The sequence below is a fragment of the Cololabis saira genome, chromosome 9 (genome assembly GCF_033807715.1).
Source record: "Cololabis saira isolate AMF1-May2022 chromosome 9, fColSai1.1, whole genome shotgun sequence".
NCBI classification, from domain to species: Eukaryota; Metazoa; Chordata; class Actinopteri; order Beloniformes; family Belonidae; genus Cololabis; species Cololabis saira.
The window spans coordinates 36,838,173-36,853,031 of NC_084595.1; the positions used below are offsets into that span (position 1 = coordinate 36,838,173).

The 14,859-nt window shown below is 40.5% G+C and overlaps 1 protein-coding gene across 1 annotated transcript; it reads right to left on the bottom strand.

The window, feature by feature from the left end:
• Positions 1-6,953: 6,953 nt before the first annotated feature.
• Positions 6,954-13,424, bottom strand: LOC133450650 (creatine kinase S-type, mitochondrial-like). The gene is made up of 10 exons (XM_061729436.1): positions 13,313-13,424; positions 11,119-11,282; positions 10,262-10,460; positions 10,082-10,177; positions 9,774-9,995; positions 9,447-9,532; positions 8,538-8,661; positions 8,239-8,373; positions 7,998-8,123; positions 6,954-7,204 (listed from the first exon to the last, which is right to left on the bottom strand). The coding sequence occupies exons 2-10, from the start codon at positions 11,256-11,258 to the stop codon at positions 7,088-7,090; spliced, it is 1,245 nt and encodes a 414-aa protein (XP_061585420.1). The 5' UTR covers positions 11,259-11,282; positions 13,313-13,424; the 3' UTR covers positions 6,954-7,087.
• Positions 13,425-14,859: the final 1,435 nt, after the last annotated feature.

Consider the following 14,859-nt stretch of genomic DNA (forward strand, 5'->3'; position numbering starts at 1 on the left):
GCAGACTCTTTGCAGACTTTGGAAACATCACCGTTAATCCACTCTTCTGCGAGGTGTAAACCCGGTTTCTTTTGTGAGAGTAGGAACGTTTTTGCTTTTCTGCACACTAAGCATCCCAAGTTTCCTTCCTTGACATCAAGCCAAGGGTCGCGGTCTTTCCACTCTCCCACCTGCTTCGATGTTAAAACACCGGGCAAGTCACTGCTAGCAGCGGGCAGCACAGTAGCATCTGCCCCGGAACACTCGGCCTCGACTTCATTTTCTTCAACAGAGGGTTGGAGAGGAACGGGACCCTCTGTTGTGACATCGTCTCTATCCTCTATCCTCATCTCTGGCTCTGGCTGATCTCTGGCCTTTTTTGATGTGAACCCAAAGTGTGCAAGTGACACACTCTGGGTTAGCTTGCGCTTAGCCATGTTATTGTTGTCAACTGTCAACTGTCAACTAGCCGGCCTAGTCATTGCGCTGTGCTGGCGCACATGGCTAATTTGCATATATAAAGGGGCAGGACTTGTGTTAAACCAATAAAAGTTTTGAATTGTGAATACTTGATATGGCGATCTCTTAAACATATCTAATTGACCATTTGTAACAATTAAATTATCATATTATATTATATTATATTATATTATATTATATTATATTATATTATATTATATTATATAGCCTAATTTATTAATTTTTTTGACAACATTGAGACCCCCCCTAAATTTTGCTTTTGAGTCCTTCAGGGGGGCTCAAGGGTTAATCGGGGACGTCGGACCCCCCCCCCCCCAACCCCCTGTGTCCGCTCAGTCATTTGGGAAGTGGGAGCTGAGAAAATATTTCAATAATAAACATTTATTAGTTCTAAATCTGCTCAGTTAAATGACAACATGACTAATAAAGTTAATTTGGAGGTTATCAAGTATAGAGCTCTTATTGGGCAACAGCACCGGCTCACAGGGACTATTGCAGTGTTACATGTTACATTTGTGTTTGGGTTTATACTGGGCTATTATGATCAGGATAATCCTCCTGATTTCTCTGAATATTTATTTATTTTTTATTTATTTTATTTTACTATACTCAGGATAATGATCCAGTCAAAAGGTTCACTTCCTGTTTAACATCTGATCTCAGGCAGATTATCTCTTACTATTTTCTGCCTCTGCTTGATTATGTTTACTAGAAGAATGATTGCAATCTTCCCAGTCCCTGAGGGAAAAAATGTAATCCAAAGCACTTTTCCCAAACATATGCATTTCTGTGATTCACACATGGCATGGAGTTCTTCTCCTGGTGAGCTGTCTTTGTTCTACACCAAACATTTTGCTGATACTGCAGGAAAACAACTCATTTATTTACTTATATTATGATAAGTCCCTGGTCTCTACCCATGTGCGTCACAGCAAACTGTTGTTCAGCTCTTTTGTTCTTTTTGGACAGCAGTGACTTTAATCTGGCATCTCTCCAATGCAAGTCGAGTTTGTGCAATCACACTGAATATAGATGGTGTAATCGTACACCATGAAACCTGTGTGTAGTTAAATAGCTGGCTGGCTTTGCCGAGGTTGTCAGTTACTGGACGACCCAGAAGTCATTTGAAATGTGAAATGTGAGGGAGATGAGAATTGCCCACCAGTGAGAAGGTCATCGATTCGGTCCCTTGCAGCTCCAGTCCTTGAGTGTCCCTGAGCAAGATCTTGACCCCTGCATTAGTGTTCTTACAAGTATAGGAGGTCTTCATGTGACAGAGGAATTCATTTTTTGCAAAGCAATAATATCATTTTGTGAATGTGCTTGCATGTACAGTAAAGTGTTCTTAGTTGTAACCCAGATCAGATTAGTGCTGTAAAAATGCAATCAGTTTCCCTTTCTAAACAATTTTCCTTAAAGTGCAATGACTTATTCTATGACTCAAAGGACTCCAAGTTCAGATCCACTACAGAAACTTCCCTCCCCACCAGTCTATCTAGTTTTGTCATTCTCATGCTTTCCTACCCAGTACTTCAATGACTGACCATTGCATTCTGTAAAACTGCTAGAGACAGTTTTTGGAGACGTTAAAGGCCCCCAGTCTTCTTAAATGGCTCCACTGTTTCATCTATGGTGTTGAAGTTAAAGGGGACCTATTATGAAAAACATGTTTTCTCTTGCTTTAACATAAAAAGTGGTCTCCCCTCAGCCTGCCAACTCAGAGAAGGAGGAAAGCAACCAAATTCTGCAGTGTCTGTACAGCCGCCCGGATGAGCCATCCAGTGTCATGTGACTTCTACGAGCCGTTCAGATTCTGCTCTTGTCGTTACGTATCGAAAATGCGATTTACATAGGTTGGCCTCCGATGCGTGAAACCACGCCCACAACTAACTTCGTCGGTCGGAGCTTCGACCATTTTTTCGTATCGGTGTTATCGCGTCATTCAGGCAGCCAATCAGCATAGAGCCTCATTATCATAGCCCCGCCCACTCAGAATCCCTCCTAGATAACGAGGTTAGAGAATGGGATGCTAAAGACATGGTTTAGAGGCTGAATTTCTAATTTATTTAACAAAAAAAATCAAAAGCTTGTTTTTAAGACATTCAAGGCCTGTTTAAGAAAGGTCCCCTTTAAGTGACTGACCTGCTGTACACCTACAACAACAGGTGTTTATAGGTATGTAAAACTATAGAAAACTATAAATATATACAAATATGGGCAGCACGGTGGCTTGGTGGTTAGTACTGTTGCCTCACAGCAAGAAGGTTCCCGGTTCGACTCCATGGCCTGGCAGGGTCTTTCTGTGTGGAGTTGGCATGTTCTCCCCGTGTTTGCGTGGGTTTCCTCCAGGTACTCCAGCTTCCTCTCACAGTCCAAAAACATGCATGCTAGGTTGATTGAGGTTTCAAAATTGCCCGTACTGTAGGTGTGAGTGTCTGGTTGTCTGTTTATCTATGTGGCCCTGCGATGGACTGGAGACCTGTCCAGGGTGTAGTCCTGCCTCTCGCCTGTAACGAGCTGGGATCCGGCTCCAGCTAGGGCTGGGCGATATGGACCAAAAGTCATATCTCGATATTTTCTAGCTAAATGGCGATGCTCGATATATATCTCGATATTTTTTCTGTGCCTTAATTGGGGTTTCCCCCAAAGCATTATAGCATAGCATCTCTGTTAGTATCTCTGTTAGCTTCATTTTTTTCTGAGGCAAACCCTTAAAAAAACAGTCAGTTTTAAGTCAAAGCCTCGTGCCAAATGTCACACAGGTACCTTTGTTAACAGAGGTCTGCACAATATCAAAATGTATAAAACAAATGAAATAAAAATAAACTTCCTGCATATATAGAATAAAAATGCTTCTTGAATAAAATAAAACAAATATCCCTCTCCTGCATAACAATTAAAATAAAATACACTGTGCAATTAATACAATGTAGACAGTAACAGGCAGACTTTTCCACTGAGGTTGACAGTTGTACAAATAACAAAACATTTGTGCAAATCTCAAATAAAACATTCAGGTCAATTTGTCACAAAATAAGCTATATCAAAATCATTAAAAAAAAAATGTAAAAAAACAAAAAAAAAAAAATTTTTTTTTTTTTTTTTTTTTTTTTATCGATATAAACGATATTGTCTCGTACCATATCGTGTTTGAAAATATATCGATATATATTAAAATCTCGATATATCGCCCGGCCCTAGCTCCAGCATACCCCCGTGACCCTGCAAAGGATAAAACGCTATAGTAAATGGGTGGATGGATATACAAATATACAATTGAAAAAGATGGGTAATAATATAACAGTAAATCATGGTGTTGATGACGTGGGATGTCAATGCAACTGGCCTGAAATCACTCGGCTCACCGGGGGTGTTTTTTCTTGAGCATGGATGCAGGATGATAAATGATGATGATGATGATGATGATAAATGATGTTTTCCAGAGCTCTGGAAACCTTCCCAGCTTCAGGCTCAAGTTGCACACGTGCTGGGGTGACTCCCCAAGTTCCCCAAGCCTGCAGGAATTCAGCATCCTTGGACATATCCCGTCTTTGCTGGTTGGCTTCGTGAGACTGAGCTTTTTCAGCTCTGATCGGTTGAATCATCCATGGGTATCCAACTGATATCCCATTCTTCCTTCTTCTTGTTATTCTGGATGTTCCACATTCTTTCTGTAGTTTTGCTTGGTTTCCCTCAGCCAGACCTTGAGTTTCTCATGCGCATGTGTCAGCTCCTGTTGTTACCATCCTCAAATGCCCTTTTCTTCCTGCTAAAGGTGCCATTAGCATTGCTAGTGGGCCAGGGAATGCTGCTGGAAAGCAGCAATCAGTCTTAATTGGCACCACAGCATCCATGGAGAAGTTCAGTCAGAAGGTTATTTGGGTGTAACTCCACTCAATATCCTCAATGTGTCTTTGCAGGGTGCTCAGTGGATTCACAGCCGTCCCTGAGAGCCTCCACTGCCCCAGGAGACCATCTCCTGAACAACCGTGCTTTATGGATCGCTTCAGAGTTTATAGGCTTTAGCAGAACCAGATTGTGATCAGACGTTCCCAGTGGGAGCAGTAGCTACGTGTAACCCCTTACATTTGACGTCCTGTTGTTCATTTTGTTATTTTAATGTTAATTTCATATCATTGTTTTTCCTTTCTTTTTTTTAATATGGCTTTATGTGTGGGTTTATCTGATTTTCCTGGACAAATCTGGCCTGTAAATGCCCAATTTTATCTAGATTGTAAACTCTCTTTAATCTGCTTTTCATGGAAATATGTTTTTGATTCATAGTCAAAAATAAAAGGAAAAATACAAATGGTTACACTTGATTGAACTGATCCGGATTAAGCTACAAATATTTATGGTATGCATATTATGTTGTACTTACTGAAAAACAACAATAATAATAATAGCAATTCCTAATCCACATAGTTTCTTGGCCAACATTTTTGATTTCTCCTCTACTGCCCTCTCCTGTCAGCTCTTTCTGATACACACAGGGTTATAATGTCCTCCAAATAAATACATTTGATCTATTTTAAAATACACTTTAAAATAGGCATTTTAGTTAGTAGTCAGTAAGTAATATAAGACCCAAATACTCCTTCAGAAAGTGTGTTAACTATGCACCTACAGTGGCTCCATAGAAACACCATAACTGTATGTAACATGACTGTTCTGCAGAGAAAGTCCTATTTAACCACCTATCAAATAATCCGTGACTCACTCGTATTGACTTAATTCCAGTGCTCATTTTCTATGAACACAGTCTTAATACACACTTTTTCTGAGCTCTTTAGCGTAGGTGTCTAATAGCATTAATAGAGCTACGTCATTAATCCGCTGCCAGAAAAGGAAGAGCAGCAGGATATAAAAAGGACCACTCATCCAAATAATCAAAACGTTAATTTCTCACAGCATGATGCTTTTAATTATAAAGCATAATCTTCCTCGTTCTGGCCATACACTGGTTCTGGTCCAAGCCTGGAAACAAGTTGGAGCTTAAAATATATGGTATTAACCACCCCACCTCTGTTTGGCCTGTGTGCTCAGTTTGTTTGTCAGTAATGAGCTTGGCCTTTTACCTCTGGATTAAAGGCATTGTGTAGGAGGCAGAAAAGGTCTGAATGCCACGTTAACCACCTGCTGTTGAGGACTAATTATCATTTGGTCACTCTTTAGTCTTTGCTTTATTGATGATATTTGTCATACACTCCCAATGATACCCTCCTGTTCATCTTCTTTTGAATTTTATCTTTATTTAATGTAAGACAAATAAAAAAAAACAAATCTATGTGACATGCTTTGGAAAAGCATTATGGTACATGTTATACTGTAGGTCCACAGTTCTTTTATCAGCCATGTGTTTGCACCTTTGCTAATCCTAGTTTGGTGTTGAGTTGCGCTCCACGGATTCTTCTATCTATCTTCGATCTGGAGTTATAAATAAGGGTGCAATCGTGAAATCATATACACCCCTTGATCAAGAGAAGTTGGGGTGATATGGAAAAAAAAAAAGCTGCTGCACCTGCACTTAGTTTGAGTTATATTTCTTTACAGTGTGACTTATAGTTTTTCTTTTCATATCCAGTTTTTGCATCAGTCCTAAAACGTATTCCCAAATAAGTAGGAATTGTAAAGCTTTTATCATTTTATTGTTTTACCATTTATTCTCACAGCACTTAAAGTTTTACTGGCATTGAAGTATTTTCAGTTGCAGTATGGTGCTGCGGTTGCATTTTTCTTTTTTTCATTTGAAAAACCCCTGCAGTTTTCTAAACGACTGAACTGCGAGCTTGCAGATCCAGCACCAGTACTCTCCTCCTCCTCAGCCACACCTTTGTAGAGTGCAAAATGTGGTTTTGCATTGCCTTGTTAAAGAGTGAATTGTTGCCCACATTTCTCAAAAGCATCAGTGTTCCTCAGGTTTGTTTTTATTTTGTTGCGTTTAGTTTTTTTTTGTTTGTTTCTCTTTTCTTTGCATTAATGCTGCCATTTCAGAAGTGTAAAGGACCTTTACCAGTGGATCTGATCCAACCCCATACCCACACAGAACATCTGAAGTATTGGACCACACTAAAGTGTTGGACAATATAGTGGGGCAAAAAGTAATACAATTTGTGTAGTCAAAATACAGTATAACAAAAAAATAAAACAACTAAAAGCCTCAAATAAAGTATCTCTCAATCATTCTGAATCATTATTATCCCGTTATCATTATAGTATTATTAAAAATGTATACCTTTTTAAGCCCCTTGGGGGAATTTGTCCTCCACACTAAGGCTGCCATTTCTCCAGCACCCGAGCAGCAATTTGGCGGTTAAGGGCTTTGCTCAAGGGCACAGTGGTTCGCCTCCTGTTGCTAACCTGGGGACTTGAACCTGGGTCCTCCAGCCCCCAAGTCCATTTATTTAGTTGAAAAAATGTACTTGCTTGCCTGTTTTCATTATTGATTGAGTTATTTTCTCCCCCACACAAAACATATGATACACACACGGCTTAGTATATTAGGATACTTTATTTTGTTAGGATCCATGTAAATGTGATTACATGATTGTGCATGAAGGAGCAACAGTTAAACAACCAGCTCCAGCATCTGCTCTACGTCAAGATTCCCAGCAGTGGAGGCTTTCAGTCACTTCTTGAACTGAGCGATTGGGGCCGGGATCTTGATGTCTTGTCCCCTCTCCAGCCTTTTCTCACATTCAATGAGGTAGTTAACGCCATCAATCAATAGCTGTACCAATTCGACCTGTGGGGGAAATCATAATCAAATTACCAGCGGTTACAGGTTACATAAGAAAGGACGGATTGTATATGCAGAGGATCTCCGACCGCCGACCTCCGACTGCAAGCCTCTTTTCACGTGGCTTGAAGTCCCTCTGCAACCAGAACTATTTGGCACTACATGTTAATATGAAAACATGGTACATGGACCATTAAATAAGAGGTTGACAGGTCAAACATTTTGCTGTTATTGCATTTAACTAATGTTTCTGTGCACCCTGCAGTTTATTTGAACACTTGATAGCCAAGTGATGCAATATGCATGATGTTTCAAACCCCAACTGCTATCTGATTGTCTGTGTACTGCAACTATATACAGTATGTGGGTTTGTAGTGCTGTGCTAAACTTGATCGAGGAGACTTGTTCCCTGAAATCGGCCTTTGATACAGTGTCTCCTGCTAAACCTTGCTCAAATCCTGCCTCCTTTCGCAACACTGAAGGAAAACCCCGTGAAGTCCTGTCCTTACATATTTGTTACCTCTCATAACATTTATCCAGTAGAAATACAGCGTTACACAGCCCGTTTGGAGACTCTTTGCAAAAAACTGAGCTGAAAAAAACATTTTTATTAACCTCAAGTGTCATTTTGCCACCAAGATAACAGATTATGGAGTAGCAAGGGGTTCAGTTGTTCACAGCCCACATCTACTGTGCTGTTGATATTGGCTGTCCTCTGCCTGACTGTTTCTCTCTCTGCCCAGTGCTAATCTTGACTATTACCTGCTAAACCCATTGTAAACATTCCCTACACGATTACCTCTGATTTGCCCAGACGGTCAAGGTTAGAGATGTCAAAGGTGTCTCCAGTTGCGGCGCTATCAACTCCTCCTGTGCCTCTCTTCTGTAGTCTCAGGTTTTCCAGGATTTTTTTGAAGCGAGGGTCCTATCCAAATCAGAGTATCACAAATACATTTTCAAACATGAAAACAATAAGTCCAGTGTGTGTGTGTGTGTGTGTGTAGTAGAACTATTGGGTCTGTGTCTGAGCCTTGGACTACCTTGCTGAGGCAGGACAGACGGATATGCACGCCAGCCCTGAGCCCGGTGCCGAGGTTAGAAGGGCAGGTGAGGATATATCCCAGACGCTCATTCCACATGAACTCCCATCCCCTCTCCTGGATTAAATGCTCTACCTACAGGTAAAAAAAGAAAAGAACTACTGTTGATTTGTTTTCTTTCCTTTTTCTTTTTTGGAGCTCAAACATATTGAGGACTGAAATGACCTATTGTTTTAAAAACAATTTTATTTCAATTCACACCAACCCTTTTGTCCACAAAAACAAGGAGACATGCAAACCTGTTTAAGACCCCTGGAGAACCTTTCAAACACCCTCTTCATGTTTCCTCCTTTCTCCATAGATATAATCCTTGTGTGGTCCTCCTCGTTGATCCAAATCAAGAAATTCCTCTCGTTGTTGTGCCTGAGTCAGTCAGGAAGACGGCGTTATGTTAGCACACTGAATCACACAGCTGAATTATTAAATCATCATCTTTTCAGCTGAGCAAATGTCCTGTTTAAGTTTTGAAAGCATAGGAAGGGATGTGAAACGTTGGGATAAAACTGAAAACGCTACTGAAGATGGAGTTTTGAATGGAAAGGATGAAATGAGGGGCATGAATACAGATACAAGTCATGATCACTACAGACAACTGAGAAAAGTAAAAGGCTTTGGGTATTGAGGGGCTTGAGGGGGAGCAATTGCAAATATTTCTAATGATACATTAAGAGCTAAAAGTAAAAAACAAACGTACTGGAAACCCTACATATTTCTAACACTCAATGCTCTGTATGTTCTGGGCTTTTGAGTAATTTTAAACCTTGTCGCGAAAGTAGGCGCATGGTTTCTCCATATAATCCATTCTTAGATAATTTTAATGAAGAAAATAATGTAATTCAATTAGACCATGTAATGGAATTCTCCCTCAACACACCACTGTAGCAGTGGTGTGGATGTTGAAAACACATCCCTCATCCTTCCCCAACAAAGTTATAATGGTCACAAATGGGCAAATATCTTCTTTTCATTTCTATTATTTTCTTTAAAGTAGGAGTTGCAAGCCAACCACAGATTAAAGAAAAGACACATTTTTTGGTAACATTTAAGGAGGTAAATCTAATCTTTTGGGCTAAATATGCGATACCTATAGCTTTTAGCATTTCTCTAAACTACAAACAGCTGAGTTTCTGCTGCTGGGCCACTCTTACCAGATCCCACGGGCGTCAGGCCAGTCCCTGGCCATCCCAGCTGACGTGAGCAGCGGTGACACAGGTTTATCAAACAGGAAGTGCTCCTGGATGCCCAGCAAAAGGACAGAGGAATTGGTGGAGAGGTTAGCTGGCAAAGGTGCTCAAAAGTGGAAGAAAAACTAAACTAATCTGTGTGTGTGTGTGTGTGTGTGTGTGTGTGTGTGTGTGTGTGTGTGTGTGTGTGTGTGTGTGTGTGTGTGTGTGTGTGTGTGTGTGTGTGTGTGTGTGTGTGTGTGTGTGTGTGTGTGTGTGTGTGTGTGGAAGTGAGCGTGGTTTTGCACTGACATCAATAAGCTGCTGCTGATCCCTCTCAGTCATATCTCCCAGGCTGTAATATCGACCAGCCAGGTCTCCCTTCAGCCCAGCCAGAGCTGTCACCACCACGCGCTCCACTTCACGGCGCTCAGAGCGCGTGCATGCAGGAGGAAGACTCAGCCCACGGATGCTGCGGCCGGTACGCACACGAGATGACAGCACATAGCGCTCATCAAACACCCCTGAGGTGATCTGAGGAGCAGAGAGAACTGGATTGTATTATATAGGACTTTAGAAAGACAGAATAAGAGCAGAAAGGGTTGAATTATGTGTGTAACCTTGGAAGCATCCAGGTCGGTGGGATGCTTCATCGTGCGAGGGTCATAGCCGTTGTGTCTATCCTTGATAACAGGGTCGAAGATCTCAGCAAACACCTGATTTGTGGGACGGGACGGGGTTAACTTCTTTTTCTTTTGGACAGTAGACACATCAATTTGAGTTTGAATATTAACACCAACCTCATAGCTCTCCTCATCTCCAGCCACCATACCCACAGTCTTGATAAAGGGGTGTCCAGGATTGTCCACCCCAGTCTGGATGCACTGGTCCAGCGTCCAGTCATTGCTAGTTATTAAATCTCTCAGGCTTGCATAAATGGCTGGAGTCAGGGCTGCTGCCATGCAGTTGTTATGCTTCCTCAGGTCGGGGAAATCAGCACTGTAGAAAGTTATCCAGAGCCACATTAGTATTTGGAGTTTACCCAATCAAGGATCCTCATAACTTCACCTTGAGGTTATTTGATATTTAGGAATATATTAATGAAGAGTAACTGAGTGAGTGAGATTTCTGAGTGAATATTTTCCCTCAGATATCACGGTGTACAGATATGGAACTCCAAATCTCACATTATCAAAAGCTCTGCTTCTCTAGAGATTTTTAAAAGAAATTTATCATCTCATTTTAATTCACATTTAAAAAATGTCACAAGTTTTCTTTGTTGATTTTTTTTTTGTTTTATTTTTGTTGATTTTTTGTGTGTCGATGATCTGTAACTATGTAGTCAAACCTTCTTTGTTTTTTGTTTATAGTCTTCGTCTTGTTGTGTTTTTGTTTTAGATTTTTTGTAATTACTGTTTTACTTCCTAAATTGAGGGAGGTCCACTGCATAAGCCTGTTGGCTTTTTGACCTCTCCTGTCACATTTGTTTTACTATTTTGATTGCAAGTGTTACTTTTATTGGGTGCAAACTAATAAAATAAAAAAAAATAAATAAATAATATGCAAACATGCAAAAAAACAACCCCACCCTACCCAAAAAACTGTCCTTCTCTTTTCAGCACTCACAAAATTCACATTTGCACTTGTACAGACTTACCTGGGGGGATAGAGCTTCCTCTTCTCAGCAGCAGCTGTGCTGTCATTGAGGAGATATGCAGACGCCAGAGTGCCAGCTCCCATGGCCATCATCACTGCCGTGTTACGGCCTGAAATCATGCGGGTGAAAGAGCCTGCCATGGTTTGGAGACCTGGTTATTATACCTGGCGGGGGGTCAGAAGAAAATTGTTATTTTGAGAAACTTTTAATGACTGGATTATTTTCCCTAAATACCAGTGTCAGTGACGACGCATCACGTTAAATTTTGTGGAAGTATCATTTGGGTGAAATGAGTCATAACACCCATGCTGAATATTGTAATACTTGATCGTCGTCCTGTTTTGGTGTTATAAATGTCAGGTCGGGTGTTCGTGTTTACTTGCATCACTTTGTAGCACACAGAGGCACTGGTTTAAATAAGCCTGAACTTTACCAGCATCCTGCATAAAGGTCACAGATGGCATTCAGAGGAAGCTGATAATTGGGAATTAGACCGTTGAACTCGACAGCATACAGGCTTACCGGCTCGTAGAGGCAACAATCTTCGTCTGAAAAGCAATTGTATACAAGACCACATATTTTGATTCTCACAAGTGCATCAATTTGCTAAAAAAAGGAATAATTGCTCATACTTTTGTTCCCAAGATTGCAGCAATACAGAACAGCAATACAGGACAAACACTGCAGTGTTTGAATTTGTGGAATAATACATTAAAGATTAGATTATTCTCCCTTTTAGTCATAAGGTTCAGTACCACCTCAAGTGTATAAAACACAAATCTTCTCAAATACAAACTTAAACAAATCTGTTAATTGCATTAAGCTATCACATGCTTAAGTAACAGATATGCCTGTAGTCTGCATGATGAGATTATTCTTGATGCAGAGAGAAGCCCTCTGATTGGTCACTTTGACAGAGTCACCAGCCCAGCTGATCAGATGATTTGTGATTGGATGCTGAGAGAAGTGCTGCCATATTAGTAGAATGTATTGAATATTTGAGCCATATAAGAACAACATCAGAAATGACAATTACAGCAACTAAATAAAAGGACAGTTTTTTAGTTTGTTTTTTTTACCTACACTGTATTTTAGTTTCTCCCTACAGTATAAAAAGGGATACATATAATACTACTATGTACTCTTCTTTGCATATTTCCTGAATTAAAAATGCTGAATCTGAAAATGTGTCACTCTTTGTCTCTCTCAAACTCAAAGTATTGATAGTAGGTGATAGTAGATAGATAGATAGTAAGTTAAATTTAGGAGCTAGGGTTAATCCTGGACCATTCATGATCCTTTCTGATATCTCGAGGTGGTCAGCTGAGCTTACACAAGGCAAGCTGGAAAAAAAGAAAAGAAACAGTGAGTGGGTGGTTGGTAAGGATAGGCAAACAGATATTACATGATGGAAGAGAAAAAGCCCTTTCAAATAAAAAGTCTCTCAACAAAAATCAGTGTCCTTGAAAAAAGAACACGATGGATGACATGTGAGTGAGGGTCAGGGTCAGAATTAGGTGTGTCACTCGAGTAAAGGCCCGAGGAAGGAGCTGGAGGGGGAAATGACCCTCAAAGAGATTGGAAAAAAGTGGGATTAGTGGGATTTCCAACTCATTGCTTACAGAGAGGAAGAAGGCACCTCCACCCTAACCCCTAACACTTAGTAAAATGTGGCCAAGCACATTATACAGTTCTTGAGGAAGGGCTTCATTTGGAGAATGTTTTAGTATAAAGTTAAAAAATGAATGATAACACTAAGTTGTAAGAGATGCTGCTAGAGAGTTAATGAAGAGACACATTTAGAAAGTAGTAGTTGCCAGATGGCTGGTACCTGTGAATAGTATAGCTTAAGAGACTCAAGTTCCGGCTGTCTTGGCAGTGCAGTGAGCTGTAAATGTTCCTCTAATGAGGTGGTGCACACAAAAAGCATAGACAAGTGAATGAAAGAGTGTAATTTCTCGTTATGTGCACACAACCGGTAAAACCCCGGTTTAAACATACTCTCAAACTCAATATAACAGCTTTAAAGAACCTGAGCACCAACATGGAGCATGGATTGGTAATATTTAAAGAAGCATGTCTGCATCCGTGTTGGTAAACCTTCTGCACCTTTACAATAAAACTGCCCACAGGTGAGAAGCAGAGCTGCTATTAGTGAAGGATGAGAAGTTAGGGGGAAATCCCTATCACTCACCTCAGGAAAGATGAAGAAAAGAAGCAGCAGAGGACCCGTCAAGTTGTGTGCAGCTCAGGCCGAGTCTTGATCTGCAGAGTGAGGGCAGACTGAAGAACAGGGAGGGGATCAGCAGGAGACGGAGCCACTGGCCCAGGATTAGCCTCTCGCTGGCCAACACACAGAAAATCCTCTTTCCTCTGTCAGTCAAAGAGTCTGTCTTCTTACTCCTCTTCTCCTTACCCTGAATCCTGAGAACTTTTCCTACTTTGATTACAATATCCTACGCATATAATTTAAAATGAAGACATGCTCAACTTATTGTGCTTGTCTATTCCTAGTCTCTCTGTCTTCAGGTGGTATCAATCATTGTGCTTTTCCAATAAACACCATCCAACAATTTCCAGCAACAAGCTCAAATACAAGATTCAACCATTTGCAAAGATTGAACGTTTCCCTTGAATTCTGAGGCCTTGGTTTGTCAGTTAATTATTCCTGCTTTATGTGACAGTGAGCACATTGCAATCCCTTCTCTGTTCATACAATATGTAGGAAAAACTATCCTTGAAAAGGGATCATCTACTTGGATGTCTTATCTACCACTTTTAGTAGTAGTGTTACAGGCCCCTGAGATGGGGCCGTGGTGACAAATATGTTACTGTACCTGTAAGAAGCAGGTGAAATGCTGAATAATTAAGACACGATGTGTCTTCGTTTTCCTCCAGAATACGTCTGCTGCTTTATTTTTCACAACAATAAAAGCTATATAAACATCAAACATGAATCTTCACTATACAGTGCAGCTGATTCTTCGTTCACATCACTATTCCACAACCTCTGTGAAATATATCCCCTTTAAACTGTTTCAGTCTCTCTAATCATGGCCTTTCTTTTCTCACACTGTTATATTCAATAACAATATTGGTAAATGCATCACATATTTGTCTCCTTCAGTATTTTACTGGTAGAAATCACTATTCACAGTGTTAGGAAAATCCAGCATGTTGGAATACCCCTTTAAATACATCTGTGGAATACGCAGGATGCCCAGCGTGCTTGTGTTACACCAGCTAATCGACTCAGTTTTAAATATAATTGTGTGGGTGTCACAGTGGCTGGGATGAAAAATGGGAAAAAATAGCTATTATTTAACAAGCAATGAGGATTTTCTTTAATGCAGATGGGGAAGTATGTTGTGGCGAGTTTCCTTGTTTCTTCTTCTGCCAGTGTGGGTCTTCTCCTTTTGTTCTGGTTTGCTGCTACAGTCCAAAAATAGGCATGTGAAGCGTGTGAGCTTTTAAGGAGAGCCATCTGTGTGTGACCTACTGGAAACCTGTCCAGGGTGTACTCTGCTTCTAGCCTGATGTCAGTGAGGAATGATTTCACCACATCCCCTGAACCTGAAGGAGATAAATCTGTAGGCAATTTATAAATGGAGTTCACACCACAGTAGAAGTTGTCATGTGGTGCAAATAGAAGCAATGTCAAACACGACCACAAGATGGCAGGATGACTACGTTGCATGTCACTGTTGCTATTAGTACTATTGAGACCTTTAGGTTCATTAT